Source organism: Chiloscyllium punctatum, chromosome 11 (genome assembly GCF_047496795.1).
Source record: "Chiloscyllium punctatum isolate Juve2018m chromosome 11, sChiPun1.3, whole genome shotgun sequence".
Lineage (NCBI taxonomy): Eukaryota > Metazoa > Chordata > Chondrichthyes > Orectolobiformes > Hemiscylliidae > Chiloscyllium > Chiloscyllium punctatum.
Window position 1 is genome coordinate 4442819 of NC_092749.1, and position 19003 is coordinate 4461821.

The following is a 19003-nucleotide window of genomic DNA, read 5'->3' on the forward strand; positions in this document are numbered from 1 at the left end:
GTTGGCTGATTAGTTTTCCCACTTTTCCCTCTTTTGGCGGCTTTCTGTCCTTTATAGTGTCCTCTGTGATTGAACCTTGCTGTTCACTTGCACACTGTGCACTATCATTGAGAATGCTCAACCTCCCAAGGGCTTTCACACAGACCAGGCCCTGGCAAAGCTGCTGTCAAGTCACAAGGCTGTGTTTAATTATTCTGTGTTTGTGTTAAGCTTTCAACTAAAGCCCACGTGATTGTAAACTGTTTTCAGTGGGTTTTGTTTTGCAGGAGGTACCAGCTGATGTTCCTTTGTGATGTGAAGCAGCCTCTGTGAGGTCAGGCAGTGGAAATGTGCTATTTTGCAGCATTCATCAACTGGCTCTGTGTTTCTCCCTGATACCCTGGTTATCAATGTACATCACTCTGCCTTCTGCTGGAACCTGCAGTCTGGTCCCACGTGGATCAAGCCTTAATTTCTCTAACTTTCGGTGAGAGCCCACCGTGTTGGACAAGTGAGTTTTCAGCTCTCTGCAGTCAGTACTGTCAACTCCAGATTGGGCTTGGCCAAGGGACAGCTTCTTCAGTGACCTGGGGATTTGAAAAAAGAACAAATTGTACTTTTTAATTGTCTGAGATCATGCGAGTCAGACTGTGCCTGTCAGCAATTGTATATGAGAGAGCACAAACAAACAAATGAACGTGTGTTAGAATGGTTTACTGTGTGTACAAAACAGCTATTTGAATTCCAATGTATATCCGTGTGTATGTGTGTGTGAGAGAGAGAGAACGTGAGTGTGTTTGTGTGAGAGTATCTGTGAGTGTGTCTGTGCGTGTATGTGTGTTTGACAATGAATGTATGTTTGGGTGTCTATCTGTTTGTCTGTGTGTGTAGAGGGGAGAGATGTGGGAATGTGTGGGATTTTTAATGGTGAATTTTTAATAGTCTATCTGCTCTAACAGAATGATAGGGCAGCTTTGATGGGCTGAGTGGCCTTCTATGTCCAACAAACACTCCTTAGTCACATGGTCAGTTGTAGTTATTCACCAAACACAGTGTTCAATCTCCTCCAGTAAACCAGGAGCACAGACAGTGTGGAGGGCTTACCAGACTGGGAGGACATCTAATTCAATTTGATTTATTGTCACATGTACATAGGTACAGTGAAAAGGTTTGTTTTGTGTGCAGTAAAGGCAGGTCATACCATACAAAAATCATAGGGTGATAGAACAGAGCAAGGAGTACAATGTTATGGCTGCAAAGAAGGTGCACATAAAGCAAAATCAGCATTAGATTAGAAATGTGAGAGGTCCAGTCAGCAATCTACTAACAGCAAGGAAGAGGCTGTCCTTGAACCTGTTGGTACATATGTTTCAGTTTTTGTATCTTCTGCCTGATGGAAGAGGTTGGAAGAGATTATAACTGGGATGGCAGGGCCCTTTGATGATGTTGGCTGCCTTTCCGAGACAGTGAGAAGTGTAGCCAGGGTCAATGGATGGACGGCTGGTTTGTGTGATGGACTGGCCTGTCTTCACAAGTCTCTGTAGTTTCTTACAGTCCTGGGCACAGCAGTTGCTGCTGAACTGTGATGCATCTAGACATAGGTGGTCCCTCAGCATGCACCACTCGATATCTCCCAAGTTATTCAGGGCTCGTCCCAAAACATTGTATTTGAAAAATATCTAATTTGTACTGGATCAGTCCTGACAACTCTGACTGCCTTCCCCAAGCCTGTTCCTTGGCTTGGCCACTCTTTATTGATTATTTTCAATGTCCCTGTTGCTCTTGCCCGCCTGTTCCAATTCCTGACCGTGAGCCATGGTTCTCAGTCCCGGACACATTGAGAAAGACTGGGCAGCACCAGCACAGCTGTTTGTTAGCTGTGTGTCAGCCTGTGTGGACAATTAGCAGAGAGAGGGCAAGGGAGACAGGGAGAGTGAGAGATGGAGAGAGATGGGGGGAGGAAGAGAGAGAGAGAGAGAGAGAGAGATGGAGGGGGGGAAGAGAGAGAGAGAGACGGAGAGAGATGGAGAGAGGGGTTGGGGGAGCGAGAGAGAGGGCAAGGGAGACGGGGAGAGAAATGGAGAGAGATGGAGAGAGGGGGCGGGGAGAGAGAGAGAGCAAGGGAGACAGGGACAGAAATGGAGAGAGGGGGTGGGGGGGAGAGAGAGAGAGAGGGCAAGGGAGACAGGGAGAGAGAGATGGAGACGGGGGGAGAGAGAGAGAGAGGGGGGAGAGAGGGCAAGGGAGACGGAGAGAGATGGAGAGAGATGGGGGGAGAGAGAGAGAAAAGAGAGAGGCAGATAGACAGACAGACAGAGACAGAGAGATAGAGAGGGGAGAGAGTGAGGGAGTGGGGAGGAGAGGGGGAGTGGGGAGGAGAGAGAGAAGGAGGAAGGGAGAGACATAGAAAGGAAGAGAGAGGCAGGGAGAGAGAGGGGGAGGGAGAGAGAGAGAAAGGAGAGAAAGGGGAGAGAGTGAAGGAGTGGGGAGGAGAGAGAGAAGGAGGCAGGGAGAGAGGGAGGAAGGGAGAGGGAGGGAGGGAGAGGGAGGGAGGGAGAGGGAGTTTAGGACAGTTTTAGACAGTTTAGCAGAGTGGTCCAGGAAATGGCTCATGAAATTCAATATGAGCAAATGCGAAGTCTTGCAATTTGGAAAATAAAAATACAAGCATGGACTATTTTCTAAACAGTGAGAAAATTCATAAAGCCAAAGTACAAAGGGATCTGGGAGTGCTAGTCCAGGATTCTCTAAAGGTTGACTTGCAGGTTAAATCTGTGGCTAAGAGAGCAAATGTAATGTTGTCATTTATCTCAAGAGGGTTGGAATGTAAAGGCAGTGATGTGCTACTGAGACTTTAAAACTCTAGTTAGGCCCAATTTAGAATACTATGTCCAATTTTGGACCCCACAACTCAGGAAGGACATACTGGCCCTGGAGAGTGTCCAGCAGAGATTCAACGGATGATCCCTGGGAATGGTAGGCCTAACATACGAAGAATGGCTGAGGATCCTAGGATTGTATTCATTAGAGTTTAGAAGGTTGAGGGGAGATAGAACATAGAACATAGAACAATACAGCGTAGTACAAGCCCTTTGGCCCTCGATGTTGCGCCGATCCAAGCCCACCTAACCTACACTAGCCCACTATCCTCCATATGCCTATTAAATACCCATAAAGAGGGAGAGTCCACCACTGCTACTGGCAGGGCATTCCATGAACTCACGACTCGCTGAGTAAAGAATCTACCCCTAACATCTGTCCTATACCTACCACCCCTTAATTTAAAGCTATGCCCCCTCGTAATAGCTGACTCCATACGTGGAAAAAGGTTCTCATGGTCAACCCTATCAAAACCCCTAATCATCTTGTACACCTCTATCAATTCACCCCTAAGTCTTCTTTTCTCCAATGAAAACAGCCCCAAGTGCCTCAGCCTTTCCTCATACGATCTTCCTACCATACCAGGCAACATCCTGGTAAACCTCCTCTGTACCCGTTCCAGTGCCTCCACATCCTTCCTATAGTATGGCGACCAAAACTGCACACAATACTCCAGATGTGGCCGCACCAGAGTCTTATACAACTGCAACATGACCTTAGGACTCCGGAACTCAATTCCTCTACCAATAAAAGCCAATACGCCATATGCCTTCTTCACCGCACTATTTAACTGGGTGGCAACTTTCAGAGATCTTTGTACATGGACACCAAGATCCCTCTGCTCATCCACACTACCAAGTATTCGACCACTAGCCCAGTACCCCATCTTTTTGTTATTCATACCAAAGTGAATCACCTCCCACTTACCCACATTGAACTCGATTTGCCACCTTTCAGCCCAGCTCTGCAGCTTATCTATATCCCGCTGTAACCTTACACATCCTTCCTCACTGTCAACAACTCCACCGACTTTCGTATCATCTGTAAACTTGCTCACCCAACCTTCTAGCCCCTCCTCCAGGTCATTTATAAAAATGACACACAGCAATGGTCCCAAAACAGATCCCTTGCGGAACACCGCTAGTAACTACACTCCAAGATGAACCTTTACCATCAACTACTACCCTCAAATTTAATAGAAACTTACAAGATAATGCATGGCTTAGAAAGGGTGGATGCTGGGAATTTGTTTCCGTTAGGTGGGGATACTCGGACCCATGGGCACAGCCTTAGAATTAGAGGGAGTCAATTTAGAACGGAAATTAGGAAATATTTCTTCTGCCAGACAGCGGTGGGCCTGTGGAATTCATTGCCTCAGAGCACAGTGGAGGCTAGGATGTAAAATGTCTTCAAGGCAGAGATTGATAAATTCTTGATCTCACAAGGAATTAAGGGATATGGGGAGAGTGCAGCTACGTGGAGTTGAATTGTCCATCAGCCATGATTGAATGGTAGAGTGGACTTGATGGGCCGAATGGCCTTATTTCCACTCCTATGTCTTATGGTCTTATGGGAGAGGGGGAGAGGGCGCGGAGAGAGAGAGAGAGAGAGAGAGGGACGGGGAGAGAGAGAGAGGGAGGGAGAGAGAGGAAAGGAGAGAGAGAGAGGGGGAGGAAGGGGGATGAGTGAAGGAGGGAGAGGGAGGGAAGGAGGGAGAGACAGAGGAATGGAAGGAGGGAGAGAGGGAAGGGGAGAGTGAGGGAGAGAGGGAGACAGAGACAGGGACATGGTAAGAGTGAGGGAGAGTGAGAAAGATGGGAAAGGAAGGGAGAGAGGAAAAAAGAGATGGCAGGGAGAGAGAGTCAGAGGCATGGAGAGAAAGGGTGGGGAAGGGGAGAGAGAGATGGGGAGTGGGGGGGAGAGCATGAGAGTGACAGAGTAACAGGGAGGGGAAGAGAGACAGTGTGTGGAGGGAAGGGAAGGGGAGTGAGGAAGAGAAAGATGGGAGATGGAGAAAGACAGAGAGAGCAGGGAGAGGGAAGGAGGTTGGAAGAGAGGGGCAGCTGAGAGAAAGATGGGTGGACAGAGAAAGGGAGGAACAGAAAGACAGCAGGTAGGTGGGGGATGGGGACAGGAAGAAAGAGAGAAATGGATGGAGTTGAGAGAGGGAGGGGGATGGTTGGAGAAAGAGCGAGGTGGAGGGGCAGGGTTGAGGAGAAAGAGAGGGAGAGGGTGGTAGGGAGAAAAGGAAGGAGGGAGAGAGGAAGTGAGAGAGGCAGGAGGAGAGGGGGAGAAGAGAGAGTTTGGGAAGCAGAAAGAGAGAGAGGGAAAAGAGGGACAGTGCGAATAATGGGGGAGAGAGGGAGAGAAGAGACGGAAAAATAATATGCTGTTTACTCTCAGATGAAATGGGGAGGGGTTAGCAAGAGTGAGTGGGAAGTGCCCAGTGCTGACACAAAGACATTCAGTGTGTTTGTTGTCACTGGGAGTTTGACTGAGGCTGGCCTGTCACCTGCGCAATCGCAGTGCAGTTAGCAGGGCAGTGATCACACATTACAGCACTCCAGGGAGATCAGCACTTCATCGCCAGCGTGGAAACCCTTTCCTCCAGAAAATGCCTGCTTCACAGAAAACCGCTTGGTCTCCAGCAGTTTGGTATTACATTTCACAATCTCTCCTCCACATTGAGTTATTTGGCATTGACCCGTTTCCTGATTGCTTTCTGTTCTGATCACTCCCAGTCTGCACAGGGTTTGGGAGTCTTGTTCAAAACCTCTTTTTGCTGTTGTTTATCTTTTCATTGTTGCCAGTATAGTTGTTTTTACTTCACAGAGATTCCAGTTTCTCCGGGAGAGAAACTTGGATTGAAGATCCAGGGAGATATAGACAGAGCAGTGCACATTTCCTGAGTGCACCCTGGAAATGATAGGGTCAGTAACACTGGGAGGAGTGGGGGTCAGTCCCTTTCACTCTGTTTGGTTCTGTGAGTCAGGGTCTGTCTGGGTCAGTGAGACAGGGTCTGTCAGTGTGTGTGAGTCAGGGTCTGTCTGGGTTAGTGACACAGGGTCTGTCAGTGTATGTGGGTCAGGGTCTGTCTGGGTTAGTGAGACAGGGTCTGTCAGTGTGTGTGTGAGTCAGGGTCTGTCTGGGTCAGTGAGACAGGGTCTGTCAGTGTATGTGGGTCAGGGTCTGTCTGGGTTAGTGAGACAGGGTCTGTCAGTGTGTGTGTGAGTCAGGGTCTGTCTGGGTCAGTGAGACAGGGTCTGTCAGTGTGTGTGGGTCAGGGTCTGTCTGGGTTAGTGAGACAGGGTCTGTCAGTGTGTGTGTGAGTCAGGGTCTGTCTGGGTCAGTGAGACAGGGTCTGTCAGTGTGTGTGAGTCAGGGTCTGTCTGGGTTAGTGACACAGGGTCTGTCAGTGTATGTGGGTCAGGGTCTGTCTGGGTTAGTGAGACAGGGTCTGTCAGTGTGTGTGTGAGTCAGGGTCTGTCTGGGTCAGTGAGACAGGGTCTGTCAGTGTGTGTGGGTCAGGGTCTGTCTGGGTTAGTGAGACAGGGTATGTCAGTGTGTGTGTGAGTCAGGGTCTGTCTGGGTCAGTGAGACAGGGTCTGTCAGTGTGTGTGAGTTAGGGTCTGTCTGGGTCAGTGAGACAGGGTCTGTCTGGGTTAGTGAGACAGGGTCTGTCAGTGTGTGTGAGTTAGGGTCTGTCTGGGTCAGTGAGACAGGGTCTGTCAGTGTGTGTGTGAGTCAGAGTCTGTCTGGGTCAGTGAGACAGGGTCTGTCAGTGTGTGTGAGTTAGGGTCTGTCTGGGTCAGTGAGACAGGGTCTGTCTGGGTTAGTGACACAGGGTCTGTCAGTGTGTGTGAGACAGGGTCTGTCTGGGTCAGTGAGACAGGGTCTGTCTGGGTCAGTGAGACAGGGTCTGTCAGTGTGTGTAAGTCAGGGTGTGTCTGGGTCAGTGAGACGGGGTCTGTCAGTGTGTGTGAGTCAGGGTCTGTCTGGGTTAGTGAGACAGGGTCTGTCAGTGTATGTGAGGCAGGGTCTGTCAGTGTGTGTGAGACAGGGTCTGTCTGGGTTAGTGAGACAGGGTCTGTCAGTGTATGTGAGACAGGATCTGTCTGGGTTAGTGAGACAGTCTGTGGGTGAGTGAGACAGGGTCTGTCTGGGTTAGAGTGACAGGGTCTGTCAGTGTGTGTGAGACAGGGTCTGTCTGGGTCAGTGAGACAGAATATGTCTGGGTCAGTGAGACAGGGTCTGTCAGTGTGTGTGAGAGACAGGGTCTGTCTGGGTCAGTGAGACAGGGTCTGTCTGGGTCAGTGAGACAGGGTCTGTCAGTGTGTGAGAGACAGGGTGTGTCTGGGTCAGTGAGACAGGGTCTGTCAGTGTATGTATAGTAGGGTCTGTAGTGTATGTGTGACAGGACCAGTCAGTGTATGTGATTCCCAAACAGCTTCTTATGGAGATGGATATCAGGGGTCGTTTTGTTTGCTTTTTCCAAATGTTGCTCACTGGGACATTTGTCATGGATGGAGTCTGTTACTATTTTCGTATCTGACTCCGTTTAATTATCACAAAGTGAACGTTTTCTCCTTTCTGTGCTGTGCCTAGCTTCTGGAGTTCGGGATGGAAGAAGATGATGTGAGATTCCAGCTCTGTGGGTCCTCGGATGACTGACTGTGTGGAGTTTGCACATTCTCCCTGTGTCTGTGTGAGTTTCCTCCAGGTGCTCTGGTTTCCTCCCACAGTCCAAAGATGTGCATGTTGGTGAATTGGCCAGGCTAAATTCCCCATAATTGTTCAGGGATGTATATGTTAGGTGCATTAGTCAGGGGAAATGTAGAGTAATTGGAGAATGGGAATGGGTCTGAGTGGGGTACCCTTCAGAAGGTCAGTGTGGACTTGTTGAGCCAAATGTTGAGAGTGTAGTGTTGGAAAAGCACAGCAGGTCAGGCAGCATCCAAGGAGCACGGGAGTCGACGTTTCGGGCAAAAGCCCTTCTTAGTTTCCTGATGAAGGGCTTTTGTCTGAAGCGGTGATTCTGCTGCTCTTGGATCCGGTCTGACTTGCTGTACTTTTCCACTCTTGACTCTAATCTCCAGCATCTGCAGTCCTCACTTTTGCTTTGTTCAGCCAAATGACCTATTTCCACACCGTAGGGATTCTGTAAAGAAAATGTGGGATTCCAGCTCTGTGCCTGAAAACATGGATCCAACATGTTCAAACCAAAACAACTGCAACAGATTGATGTTCTGTACAATGGTTGGTCAGTTAAAACCAGAACATCAGAGATTTCATACATTCTGCTTCAGAAACCTCCTGCGTGATCTGGAGTTCCAAATTTAAATCCACTGGATTTACTCTGGGAGCTGGTGTTCATAATTTCAGCTCACTGGATTAACTCTGAGAGAGGAGGACTCTGTTGAAGTGTCTGGGAATTACTGAGTGTGTCAGGGAAGGAAGTAGTGATAAGGAGGGCAGGTCAGATGTGCAAAGAGGAATAAGTAGACATTTGAATTTGCAAAAGTCAGTCCAGAAGGAGCTACATAAAATATTACTGCACTAGATAAGGGATGCTAATATTGATGAGGGAATGGGGATTGCAGTGATAGTCAAAATCAAGTTGCCTTTCTCATCTGGGAGAGATGACAGTTATTGGTTTATCCTGAGGGTCACCATGCCTCAGGCAAGGGAAGAGGTTGTGAAGGAGAGTCCAGGTATGGGAATTGAACCCACTCTGTCGGTATCACCATGCTTCACAACCCACTCATCCAGCTAACGTAGGTTTTGCTCTGACAGTAGTGAGGAAGGTTTGACTAATGTCCAGGAAATAGAGATTGGAGTTAACTGGGTCAGTCTCAAGCTGTAAAGAGTGGAAAGCTTCCTGTATGTATCAGTGCTGGGGGCCTCCACAATCTGCAATCTCCATCCAACATGACTAGGGCTTATACAATTAATTGCAGGGCCTTGGCTAGTGTTGAAGAACAGAGGGACCTAGGAATTCAGGTACATAATTCTTTGAAATTTGTGTCACATACAGACAGGGTGGTTAAAAAGTTGTTTAGCATGCTTGCCTTCATTGCTCAGTCCTTTTAGTGTAGGTGTTGGAATGTCATGTTGAAGTTGTATTGCTGAGGCCTTTTCTGGAATGCTGTGTCCAGTCCTAGTCTCCCAGTTATAGGAAGGATATCATTGAAGTGGAGAGGGTTCAGAAGAGATTTGCCAGGATGTTGCCGGGTATGGAAAGTTTGAGTTATAAAGAAAGGCTGCAAAGGCTAGGACATTTTTCACTGCAGTGTAGGAGGTTGGGGGGTTACTTTCTAGAGGTTCATAAAATAGTGAGGGGTGTAGATAGAATTAATGGTACTTGTCTTTTCTCTCAGATGAGGGATTTCAAGGGTACAGGGAATATTTTTAAGATGAGGGGAAAGGTTTAAAAAATAAATCAGGGGCCAGTTCATGTATGGAATGAACTTCCTGAGGAATTGGTGGATATGGGTAGTTACAATATTAAAAAGACATTTGGATAAGCACATGAATAGAAAATGTTTGGAGGAATATAGATCAGAAGCAGACAGGTGGGACTAGTTTAGGATTATGTTCAGCATGGACTGTTTGGACCAAAAGGTCTGTTTCCGTGTTGTATGATTCTTATGACTTCAATGATGGGCTCTAGATATTGTAGTTGATGATATAAGAATGTGTTGTAAGATTAAGTGTGAGGAGGACTCAAAGAGACAAATTTGACACCGTAAGACTATAAGATACAGGAGCAAATTAAGTTATTCAGCCCATTGAGTCTCCTCTGCCATTCGATTATGGCTGATACGTTTCTCTCCTCCATTCTCCTTTCTTTCCCTGTAATCCTTGATCTTCTTACCTATCAAGAACCTTCGTTTTAAATACAGGCAATGTCTTGGCCTCCATAGCCTTCTGCTGCAATGAGTTCCATACATTCAACACCCTCTGGGTGAAGAAAATTCCTCCTCATCTCAGTTATAGTTCTCAAAGGTCATTCCTTCACTGAGGTTGTGCCCTTGTGTCCGAGTATCTCCATTAGGGAAATAGCTTCTCCATGTCCCCTCTATCCAGACCTCTCTGCATTCTGTAAGTTTCAACCAGATCCCTCCCCTTCTAAACTCCATCAAGTGCAGATCCAGAGTCCTCAACTGTTCCTTCATCCCAAGGATTGTTTTTGTAAACTCTTTAAGGCCAGCATATCCTTCCTTAGGTATGGAGGCCAAATGTCTGACCAGAGCCTTCTATAGTCTCAGCAATGTATCTCTGCTCTTGGATTCTTGCCCTCTTGAAATGAATGTGAACATTACATTTGCCTTCCTAACTGCCAACTGAACCTGCAGGTTAACCTGAAGAGAATTCTGAACTAAGGACTCCTAAGTCTCTTTGTGCTTCCGATTTCTGAAGTCTTTCTACATTCAGAAAATAGTCTATGCCTCTATTCTTCCTGCCAAAGTGCATAATCTTTCACTTTCTCACATTGTGTTCCATCTGTCACTTCTTTGCCCACTCTCCCAGCCTGTCCAAGTCCTTCTACAGCCTCCCCGCTTCCTCAACACCACCTGTCGTTCCACTTATCTTTGTGCCATCTGCAAACTTAGTAATAATGCTTTCAGTTCTTTTGTCCAGATCCCTAATGTTGTGGTCCCAACATTGACCCCTGTGGAACTCTATGAGTCACCAGGTGTCATCCTGAAAAAGACCCCTTTATCCTCACTCTTCGCTTTCTGCCCGTCAACCAATCATCTATCCATGCCTGTACCTTGCCCCTAACACTATGGGACTCTTACCTTATTTAACCACCTGCTGTGCAGCATCTTGAAAAAGGTCTTCTGGAAATCTAAATAGACCACATCCACTGACTCTCCTTTGTCTAACTTGCTCATTAACTCAGCAAAGAATACTAACTGATTTGTCAGGCATGGCCTCTCCTTGACAAAGCCATATTGACTATTTTATAGCCAAATGTGTGGTGCTGGAAAAGCACAGCAGGTCAGGAGCAGGAAAATCAGCATTTTGGGCAAAAGCCCTTCATCATGAATGAGGCTGGGAGCCTCAGGGGTGGAGAGGTATATGGGAGAGGGGTGGGGCTGGGGGGGAAGGTAGCTGAGAGTGCAATAGGTGGATGGAGGTGGGGGTAAAGGTGATATTATCCTCCCCACCCCTATCCACTTTCCTGCGAATACCTGGTCAGGTCCACACCCCCTAACAACCCACCGTCCCCTCCTGGTACCTTCCCCTGCCACCGCAGGAATTGCAATCACTGCGCCCGCACCTCCCCCCTCACCTGCATCCAAGGTCCCAATGGAGCCTTCCACATCCATCAGAGGTTCACCTGCACTTCCACACACATTGTCTACTGTATCTGTTGCTCCCGATGCAGTATCCTCTACATTGGGGAGACAGGACACTTACTCGCAGAGTGCTTCAGAGAACATCTCCAGGACACCCACACCAACCAACCCCACCCCACCTTGGCTGAATACTTTAACTCCCCCTCCCAGTCTGCCAACAACCTGCAGGTCCTGGGCCTCCTTCATCACCACACCCTAACCACCCAACGCCTGGAGGAAGAACGCCTCATCTTTCGCCTCGGGACCCTTCAACCCCAGGGCATCAATGTGGACTTCACCAGTTTCCTCATTTCTCCTCCCCCAATCTTACCCCAGTTCCAACTTTCAGCTCAGCACCGTCCTTATGACCTGTCCTATCTGTCCATCTTCCTTCACACCTATCTGCACTGCCCTCCCCTCTGACCTATCACCTTTACCTCCACCTTCATCCACCTATTTCACTCTCAGCTACCTTTCCCCCAGCCACACCCCTTCCCATTTATCTCACCACCCCCGAGGCTCCCAGCCTCATTCCTGATGAAGGGCTTTTGCCCGAAACATCGATTCTCCTGCTCCTCAGATGCTGCCTGACACGCTGTGCTTTTCCAGCACCACACTCTTGGGTCTAATCTCCAGCATCTGCAGTCCTCACTTTCTCCACCCTTTTTTGGCAGGCACTTCCAAGTACGCCAATCTCATCATTAGTAATAGATTCTAAAATCTTACCAATGACTGAGGTTTAAAGGCATGTTAACGTGTCGTTAATTTCTAGTTTCCTGTTTTCTGCCTTCTTTCCTTTTTAAACAGAGTTATTACATTAGCTACTTTCCAGTCCTCTGGGATCTTCCCTGACTCTAATGTTTCCTGAAAGGTCACTACCAATACCTCCACAATCTCCTCAGCCATCTCCTTCAAACCCTGAGGATAGTTCTTCGGGGGTGGGTGGGGGGGAGGGGGGTGGTGGGGTGTGGTCTGGGTGATTTATCCTCCTTCAAACGTTTCAGCTCACCCAGTACCTCCTCCTTAGTGCTGGCCACTACACTTGCCTCTGCAACCTGATTCTCTTTAAGTTCTGGTATGCTGTTGGGATCTTCCACTGTGAAAACTGATGCAAAGTACCTATTTAGTTCCTCTGTCATTTCTTAGTTTCCCCGTTACTATTCCTCCAGCCTCATTTTCCTGTGGTTCAATATCCACCCTTGCCATTCTCATACCTTTTAGATGTCTAAAATAAACGTCTTCCATTCTTATGTCTCATGAGGTAGCTCAGTGTCATATTTCATCTTGTCTCCCCCCTTATTGCTACTTTAGTTGTCCTGTGCTGATTTTTAAAGGCTGCCCAATCCTCTGGCTATGCACTAATCTTCACCATATTGTATGCTTTCTTTTTTGCTTTTATGCTGATTTCCTGGCTTCCCTCATCAGCCATGGTTGTCTCATACCCCCCTTAGTTTGTTTCTTCTTCCTTGGGATGAATCTCTGCTGTGCCTCCCAAATTACCCACAGAAACCCCTGCCATTGCTAGCCTGCCATCTTCCCTGCCAGGGTCCCTCTTTCAAACAATTCTGGTCAGCTCCACCCTCATGTCTTTGTAGTTATCTTTACTCAACTGTAATCCCTTTACATCTGATTCCAGCTTCTCCCTCTCAAACTGTAGGGGGAATGTGATCATACTATGGTTACTGACCCCGAGGGGTTCCCTTCACTTTAGGCTCCCTAATCATGTCTGCTTCATTACATATCACCAAATCCAGACCTGCCTGTTCCCTCGTGGGATCTACCACAAGCTGCTCCAAAAACCATCTTGTAGACATTCCACAAATTTCTTTTCTTGAGATCTGCTACCAACCCTGGGGAGGCAATGACTTAGTGGTATTATTGTTGAACTGTTAATCCAGAGACCACGATAATGTTCCACGAACCTGGGTTCAAATCCCGCTATGGTAGGTGGCGAAGTTGAATTCAATAAAAATCTGGAATTAGGTGTCTACTGATGGCCATGAATCCATTGTTGATTGTCGGAAAAACTAATCTGGGTCACTAATGTCCTGTAGGGAAGGAAACTGCCATCCTTATCTGGTCTAGCCTACACGTGACTCCAGACCCCCAGCAATGTGAGTGCCCCTTTAACTGCAGTCTGGGAAATTAGGGATGGGCAATAGATGCTGGCCTAGATAGCAATGCTCTCAGCCCATGAAGGAATATTTTAAAAAAACTGATTTTCCCAGTCCCTGTGATTCCTATGATAGTAAATAAAAACTGAAAGACCTGCTGATGCTGTAACTCAGAAACTAAAACAGAAGGTGCTGGAATAGCTCAGCAGGTCTGGCAATAGCTGTGGAGAGCAATCCGAGTTCTGAGGATGGGTCACCCGACTTGAAACATTAACTCTGATTCCTCTTCACAGAAGCTGTCAGACTTACTGAGCTTTTCCAGCAACTTCTGTTTTGATTACAGTAATAGTGCCTTTCTTACCTACCCTTTATATCTTCTGATTTCTTTTCTTCCCCACATCCTGACTACTGCTGGGAGGCCTGTACGTAGCTCCCATCAGGGAGTACAGACTGTACATAACTCTCTGTGTCCTCAACTCCACCCACACAGATTCTACACCTTCTCACCCTATATTGCTTCTTGTTAACGATTTAATTCCTTACGAACAGAGCAACCCACCTCCTCTTTCCTTTCGATGTGATGTGTATCCTTGGATATTCAGTTCCCAACTCTAATCCACTTGCAGCCACGTCTCTGTGATATCCACAGCATTGTACCTGTCAATTTCAATCTGTGCTGCAAGCTCATTTCCCTTGTTTTGGATAATCTGTGAATTTAAGTATTGTGTGCAATTCTGGTCTCCTTCCTAGTGAACGGATTCAGAAAAGATTTACAAGGATGTACCAAGGTTGGAGCATTTGAGCTATAGGGAGAGGCTGAATAGGCTGGGCTGTTTTCCCTGGAGCATTGATGTTAAGGGGTGACCTTATAGAGGTTTATAAAATCATGAGGGGCATGGACAGTGTAAATAGACAAGGCTTTTTGCATGGGAAATCATGTCTCATTAACTTGATTGAATTTTTTTTGAAGAAGTAATTAAGAGGATTGATGAGGGCAGAGCTGTGGACATGATCTATATAGATTTCAGTAAGGCGTTTGACAAGGTTCCTAAAGGTAGACTGGTTAGCAAGGTGAGATCGCATGAAATACAGGGAGAACCAGCTATTTGGATATAGAACTGGCTTGAAGGAAGAAGACAGAGATGGAGAGTTGGAAGGTTGCTTTTCAGACTGGGAACATGTGACCAGTGGTGTACCACAAGGATTGGTGCTGGGCCCACTGCTTTTTGTCATTTATGTAAATGATATTGATGTGGACATTGGAGGTATTGTCAGTAAATGACACAAAAACTTAAGGCATAGTGGACAGTAAAGAAAGTTACCTCACAATGCAACAGGATCTGGATCAGATGGCCAATGAGCTGAGGAGTGACAGATAGAATTTCGATAAATCTGAGGTGCTGCATTTTGGAAAGGCAAATCAGAGCAGGACTATACACTCAATGATAAAGTCCTGGGGAGTGTTGCTGAACAAAGAAACCTTGGAGTGCAGGTTCATAGTTGAGTCCCAGGTTGAAAGTGGAGTCCCAGGTTGACAGGATAGTGAAGAAGATATTGGGTGTGTTTGCCTTTATTGGTCAGTGCATTAAGTATAGGAGTTGAGAGGTCATGTTGTGGCTATACAGGACAATGATTAGGCCACTTTTGGAATACTTCATGCAATTTTGGTCTCCCTGCTATAGGATGTTGTGAAACTTGAAAGAGTTCAGACAAAATTTACAAGGATGTTGCCGGCATTGGAGGGCCTGAGCTATACGGAGAGGTTGAATAGGCAGGGGCAATTTTCCCTGGAGCGTCGGAGGCTGAGGGGTGACCTTATAGACTTTTATAAAATCATGAGGGACATGGATAGGGTAAGTAAGTAAACAAAGTCTATTCCCTGGGATGGGGGAGTCCAAAACCAGAAGGCATACATTTAAGGTGAGAGGAGAAAGATTTGAAAGGGACGTGAGGGATAATGTTTTAATACAGAGGGTCGTGCATGTATGGAATGAGCTGCCAGAGGAAGTGGTGGAGGCTGGTACAATTGCCACATTTAAAAGGCATCTTGATGGGTATATGAATAAGAAGAGCTTAGAGGATATGGGTCAATTGCTGGCAATGGGACTAAATTAATTTAGGATTTCTGGTTGGCTTGGATAAGTTGGACCGAAAGTTCTGTTTCCATACTGTACATCTCAATGACTCTATCGTAGCTATTAATAGCCAATAAATTTACAGTTTATCTGTGAGGTCACTGATTTGAACTTGGTCGCTCATCCTGGGTTTCCATCTAACCTGTTGTTAAAACCTTACAAAATGACTCCCACTGAATGCTATTCACACCCCTTGGCTACTGATCCCCTCCCCAGCCACCTCCCCTCCCCCAACCCCTTCCCCTTTGACCTCCCACTACCCTACAATACCTGCTCCCTTACTCCCTCAATCAGGCCTAGGTGCCAGGGTGATCCTGGGCCTTGGGTGAGTGTAACAAGCGAGGCTGTGCCCAATGAGGAGGTGCCGTCCTCTGGGTCCCCCCTCTCGACAGGTGGGATCACCAAACACCCCCCACCCCACCATAGGCTACTTGGTTATAATTTTACAAAGCCTTCTTAGAGAAATCAGTCCTGCCAATGAGACCCCACAACATACACTCAAACCCACCTGAAATATCCCTAAACCAGATGTCTTGGGGTTATGTGAGCTAGCAAAATATTGGCAGGTGGAGTTTAATTTGGGACTAAATGAGGTTGTGCACTTTGAGGGGTCAGATTGAAAAGCAACCTATTATTTAAATGGAGACAAAATTCAGACCACTGCAGTACAAGGGGATCCTGTCATTGTACAGCAATCATAAAAGGTTACCTTTAAAGGTACAGCAAATGATTAGGAAGGGAAATAGAATATTAACGCTTATTGCAAAATGTGTATGAAAGGAGGCAAAGCTGCAGCTGCACAAGGCATCTTAGATTCCCTACAGCGTGGAAGCAGGCCCTTCTACACTGACCCTCCAAAGAGTAACCCACCCAGACTCATTTCCCTCTGACTAATGCACCTAACACTATGGGCAATTTAACATGACCAATTGACCTGGCCTGCACATCTTTGGACCATGGGAGGAAACCGGAGCACCCAGAGAAAACCCACGCAGACACGGGGAGAATGTGCAAACTCCACACAGACAGTCACCTGAGCCTGGAATCAAATCTGAGTCTCTGGTGCTGTGAGGCAGCAGTGCTAGCCACTGTGCCACCCTATGAGAGCGCACTCTGCGAGAGTGCACTTCAAGTATCTGAAGCAGGTTTAGCCATTATTTTTAAAGAGGGATATACTTGTATTGGATCCAATTCAGTGAAAATTTGCCAGACTCATTCCAGAGAAGAAGGTCAGTTTTGTCTTATGAGGCAGGGCCTATGTTCATTAGAGTTTAGAAAAAAAGAGAAAAATCACACAATGGCAGGTTATGGTCTAACAGGTTTATTTGCAAGTACAAACTTTTGAAGCACTGATCCTTCATCAGATAACTAGTTAACTTTTTAACTTTGTCCACCTCAATCCAACCGGCACCTCCACATCATAGAAAAAAGAGACATGACTTTATTGAAATGCATAAGATTCTTAGATGACTTTGCAGTGTGGATGTTGGGAGGATGTTTCCCCTCATTGGTGAATAGTCTAGAACTAGGGACACTGTTTAACCATAAAGAGGTGGAGATGAGGAGGAATCTCTTCTCTCAGAGAGTCATTAGTCTGTGGAATTCCCTTCCCAGAGAGTGGTGGAGGCAGCATTGCTGAATACTGTACACTTAAGGATGAGGTAAAGAGATTTTTGAATGAGTCAAGGTAAAAAGAGGGCTGACAGAAAGTGGAATTCAGCCACAATTATATTGAATGGCGAAGCAGGGTCAATGGGCTGAATGGCCTACTCTTGCTTAATTTACACAATTATAAGAGCTGAAGATGTGCAGCGACATCAGGAGGTATAGTCTCAGGTGACCCATTGTTTTGGAGTTATGTACAGAGCCATAGGGGCAAGGAATCATCTTCATAAGACCTGTACCTGCCAGAATCTCCTGGGAGATGGCTCTCAGTAATGCAGGAAGGGAGAGACCTCTGTCACCGAGTGAATTATCACACTGTAAGCTGATGTGTGTAACTCTCCAGTGATCTGGTGAGTCAGACCTTGTCAAAATTTACTTCTGAACTGGATGGAAGGATGACTATGTGAGTGAACTGATACCACCGTGTCGGGTGGGGGTTACAGAGGAATGTAGGCAGTTTAAATAAACCAGGGCAATACAGTGGCTCAATGGTTAGCACTGCTGCCTCACAGTGCCAGGGACCCAGGTTTGATCCCAGCCTTGGGCAACTGGCTGTGTGGAGTTTGCACATTCTGTGTGGGTTTCCTTTGCATGCTCCAGTTTCCTCCCACAGTTGAAAGATGTGCAGGTTAGGTGGATTGGCCATGCTAAATTGTCCATAGTGTTCAGTAAAGTGTAGGTTAGGTACATTCATCAGGGGAAATGTAAAGTAATAGGGTAGGGGAATGGGTCTGAATGGAATACTCTTTGGTGGGTTGCTGTGGACTTGTTGGATCAAATGGCCTGTTTCCATACTGTAGGGATTTTATGATTCTAAATGAGAAACATTTTGACCAATTGAATATTATATGGGGAAGTGTGAGGTTATCTACTTAGAATCTGAGAAATAGAAACTGGAAACATTTCGTCAAAGCAACAGATTCAGAGCTGCGGACGATCACTAAGCTTCAAGTGATTGTTGATGCTCATACAGAGCATAATCTAAATGGTTCATGATCTCAAGGGGAGCAAGTTATTCATCAGTTATCTTATGCTTTGTTCACATTTGGAGTCACTGTTCAATTCTGGACACCACCCTAACAGAAAGGACAAATTACAGACTCACCAAAATGCTACAGTGGGCTGAAGGTTTGTTGTACCAATGGGCTGCAGAGATTATTCTTGTATTGGCTTGAGTAGTGATCCCATGCAGGACTTTTAAATAAAAACTGAAATTGTTGGAGAAACTCAGAAGACCCTCAGTGGTAGTGTCCTTACCCCAGACTGGGAGTTCTGGGTTCAAGTCCCACCTACTCCAGAGGTGTGTCATAACATCTCTGAGCAGGTTGATTGGAAAAATAGGTCGGAGAAACTCAGCTGGTCTGGCAACATATGTGGACAGAAAGAATTGGAGTTAATGGAAGAGTTAGCTGATAATCAGCCAAGAGAGGGGGAGAGATAACTGCTCACTGGGATGTTGACAAGAAGTGGAAAGGTTTGAAACCAGGTTGTCTGTGCTGGGAGTAAGCCATACAGGATAGGACCTTGGGGTGTGGGAGGAGGCTGAGGAATATAGAGGGGGGAGTTCATGCTCTGAGATTGTTCTACTCAATGTTGAGACCTGAAGGCTGTAACATACAATTTTCCTCCACTTCACTCAATCTTGTCCACTATATTCATTGCTCACCATATGGTTTTCTCTGCATGGGGAGTCAAATCACAGACTGGGCGACCGCTTTGCAGAACACCCACGTTTTGACCACAGAAATGACCCTGAACTTCCAGTTGCCTGTCACACGCTACTGTGATACCACACCCAACATCTCTACCTCGGGCTTGCTGCAGTGCTCCAGTCAGCCTCGTTGTAAGCTGGAAGAACAGCATCTCATCTTCCACCACAGTATAT

The 19003-nt window shown here is 46.7% G+C and overlaps 1 protein-coding gene across 4 annotated transcripts in view; it reads left to right on the plus strand.

Moving 5' to 3' along the window:
• Nucleotides 1-302: 302 nt before the first annotated feature.
• LOC140482689 (membrane progestin receptor beta-like) overlaps nucleotides 303-19003 on the plus strand; it is a 32738-nt gene continuing 14037 nt past the window's right edge. The window contains exons 1-2 of one of the 4 annotated variants that reach the window (XM_072580208.1): nucleotides 5374-5514; nucleotides 7465-7564. In XM_072580208.1, coding sequence (XP_072436309.1) covers nucleotides 7523-7564 — 42 coding nt within the window. In that variant the 5' untranslated portion in view covers nucleotides 5374-5514; nucleotides 7465-7522. Of the gene's footprint in view, nucleotides 491-5355; nucleotides 5515-5703; nucleotides 5790-7464; nucleotides 7565-19003 lie in introns of those variants that run through there. The other 3 variants (XM_072580209.1, XM_072580211.1, XM_072580210.1) reach the window with 3 other exon arrangements.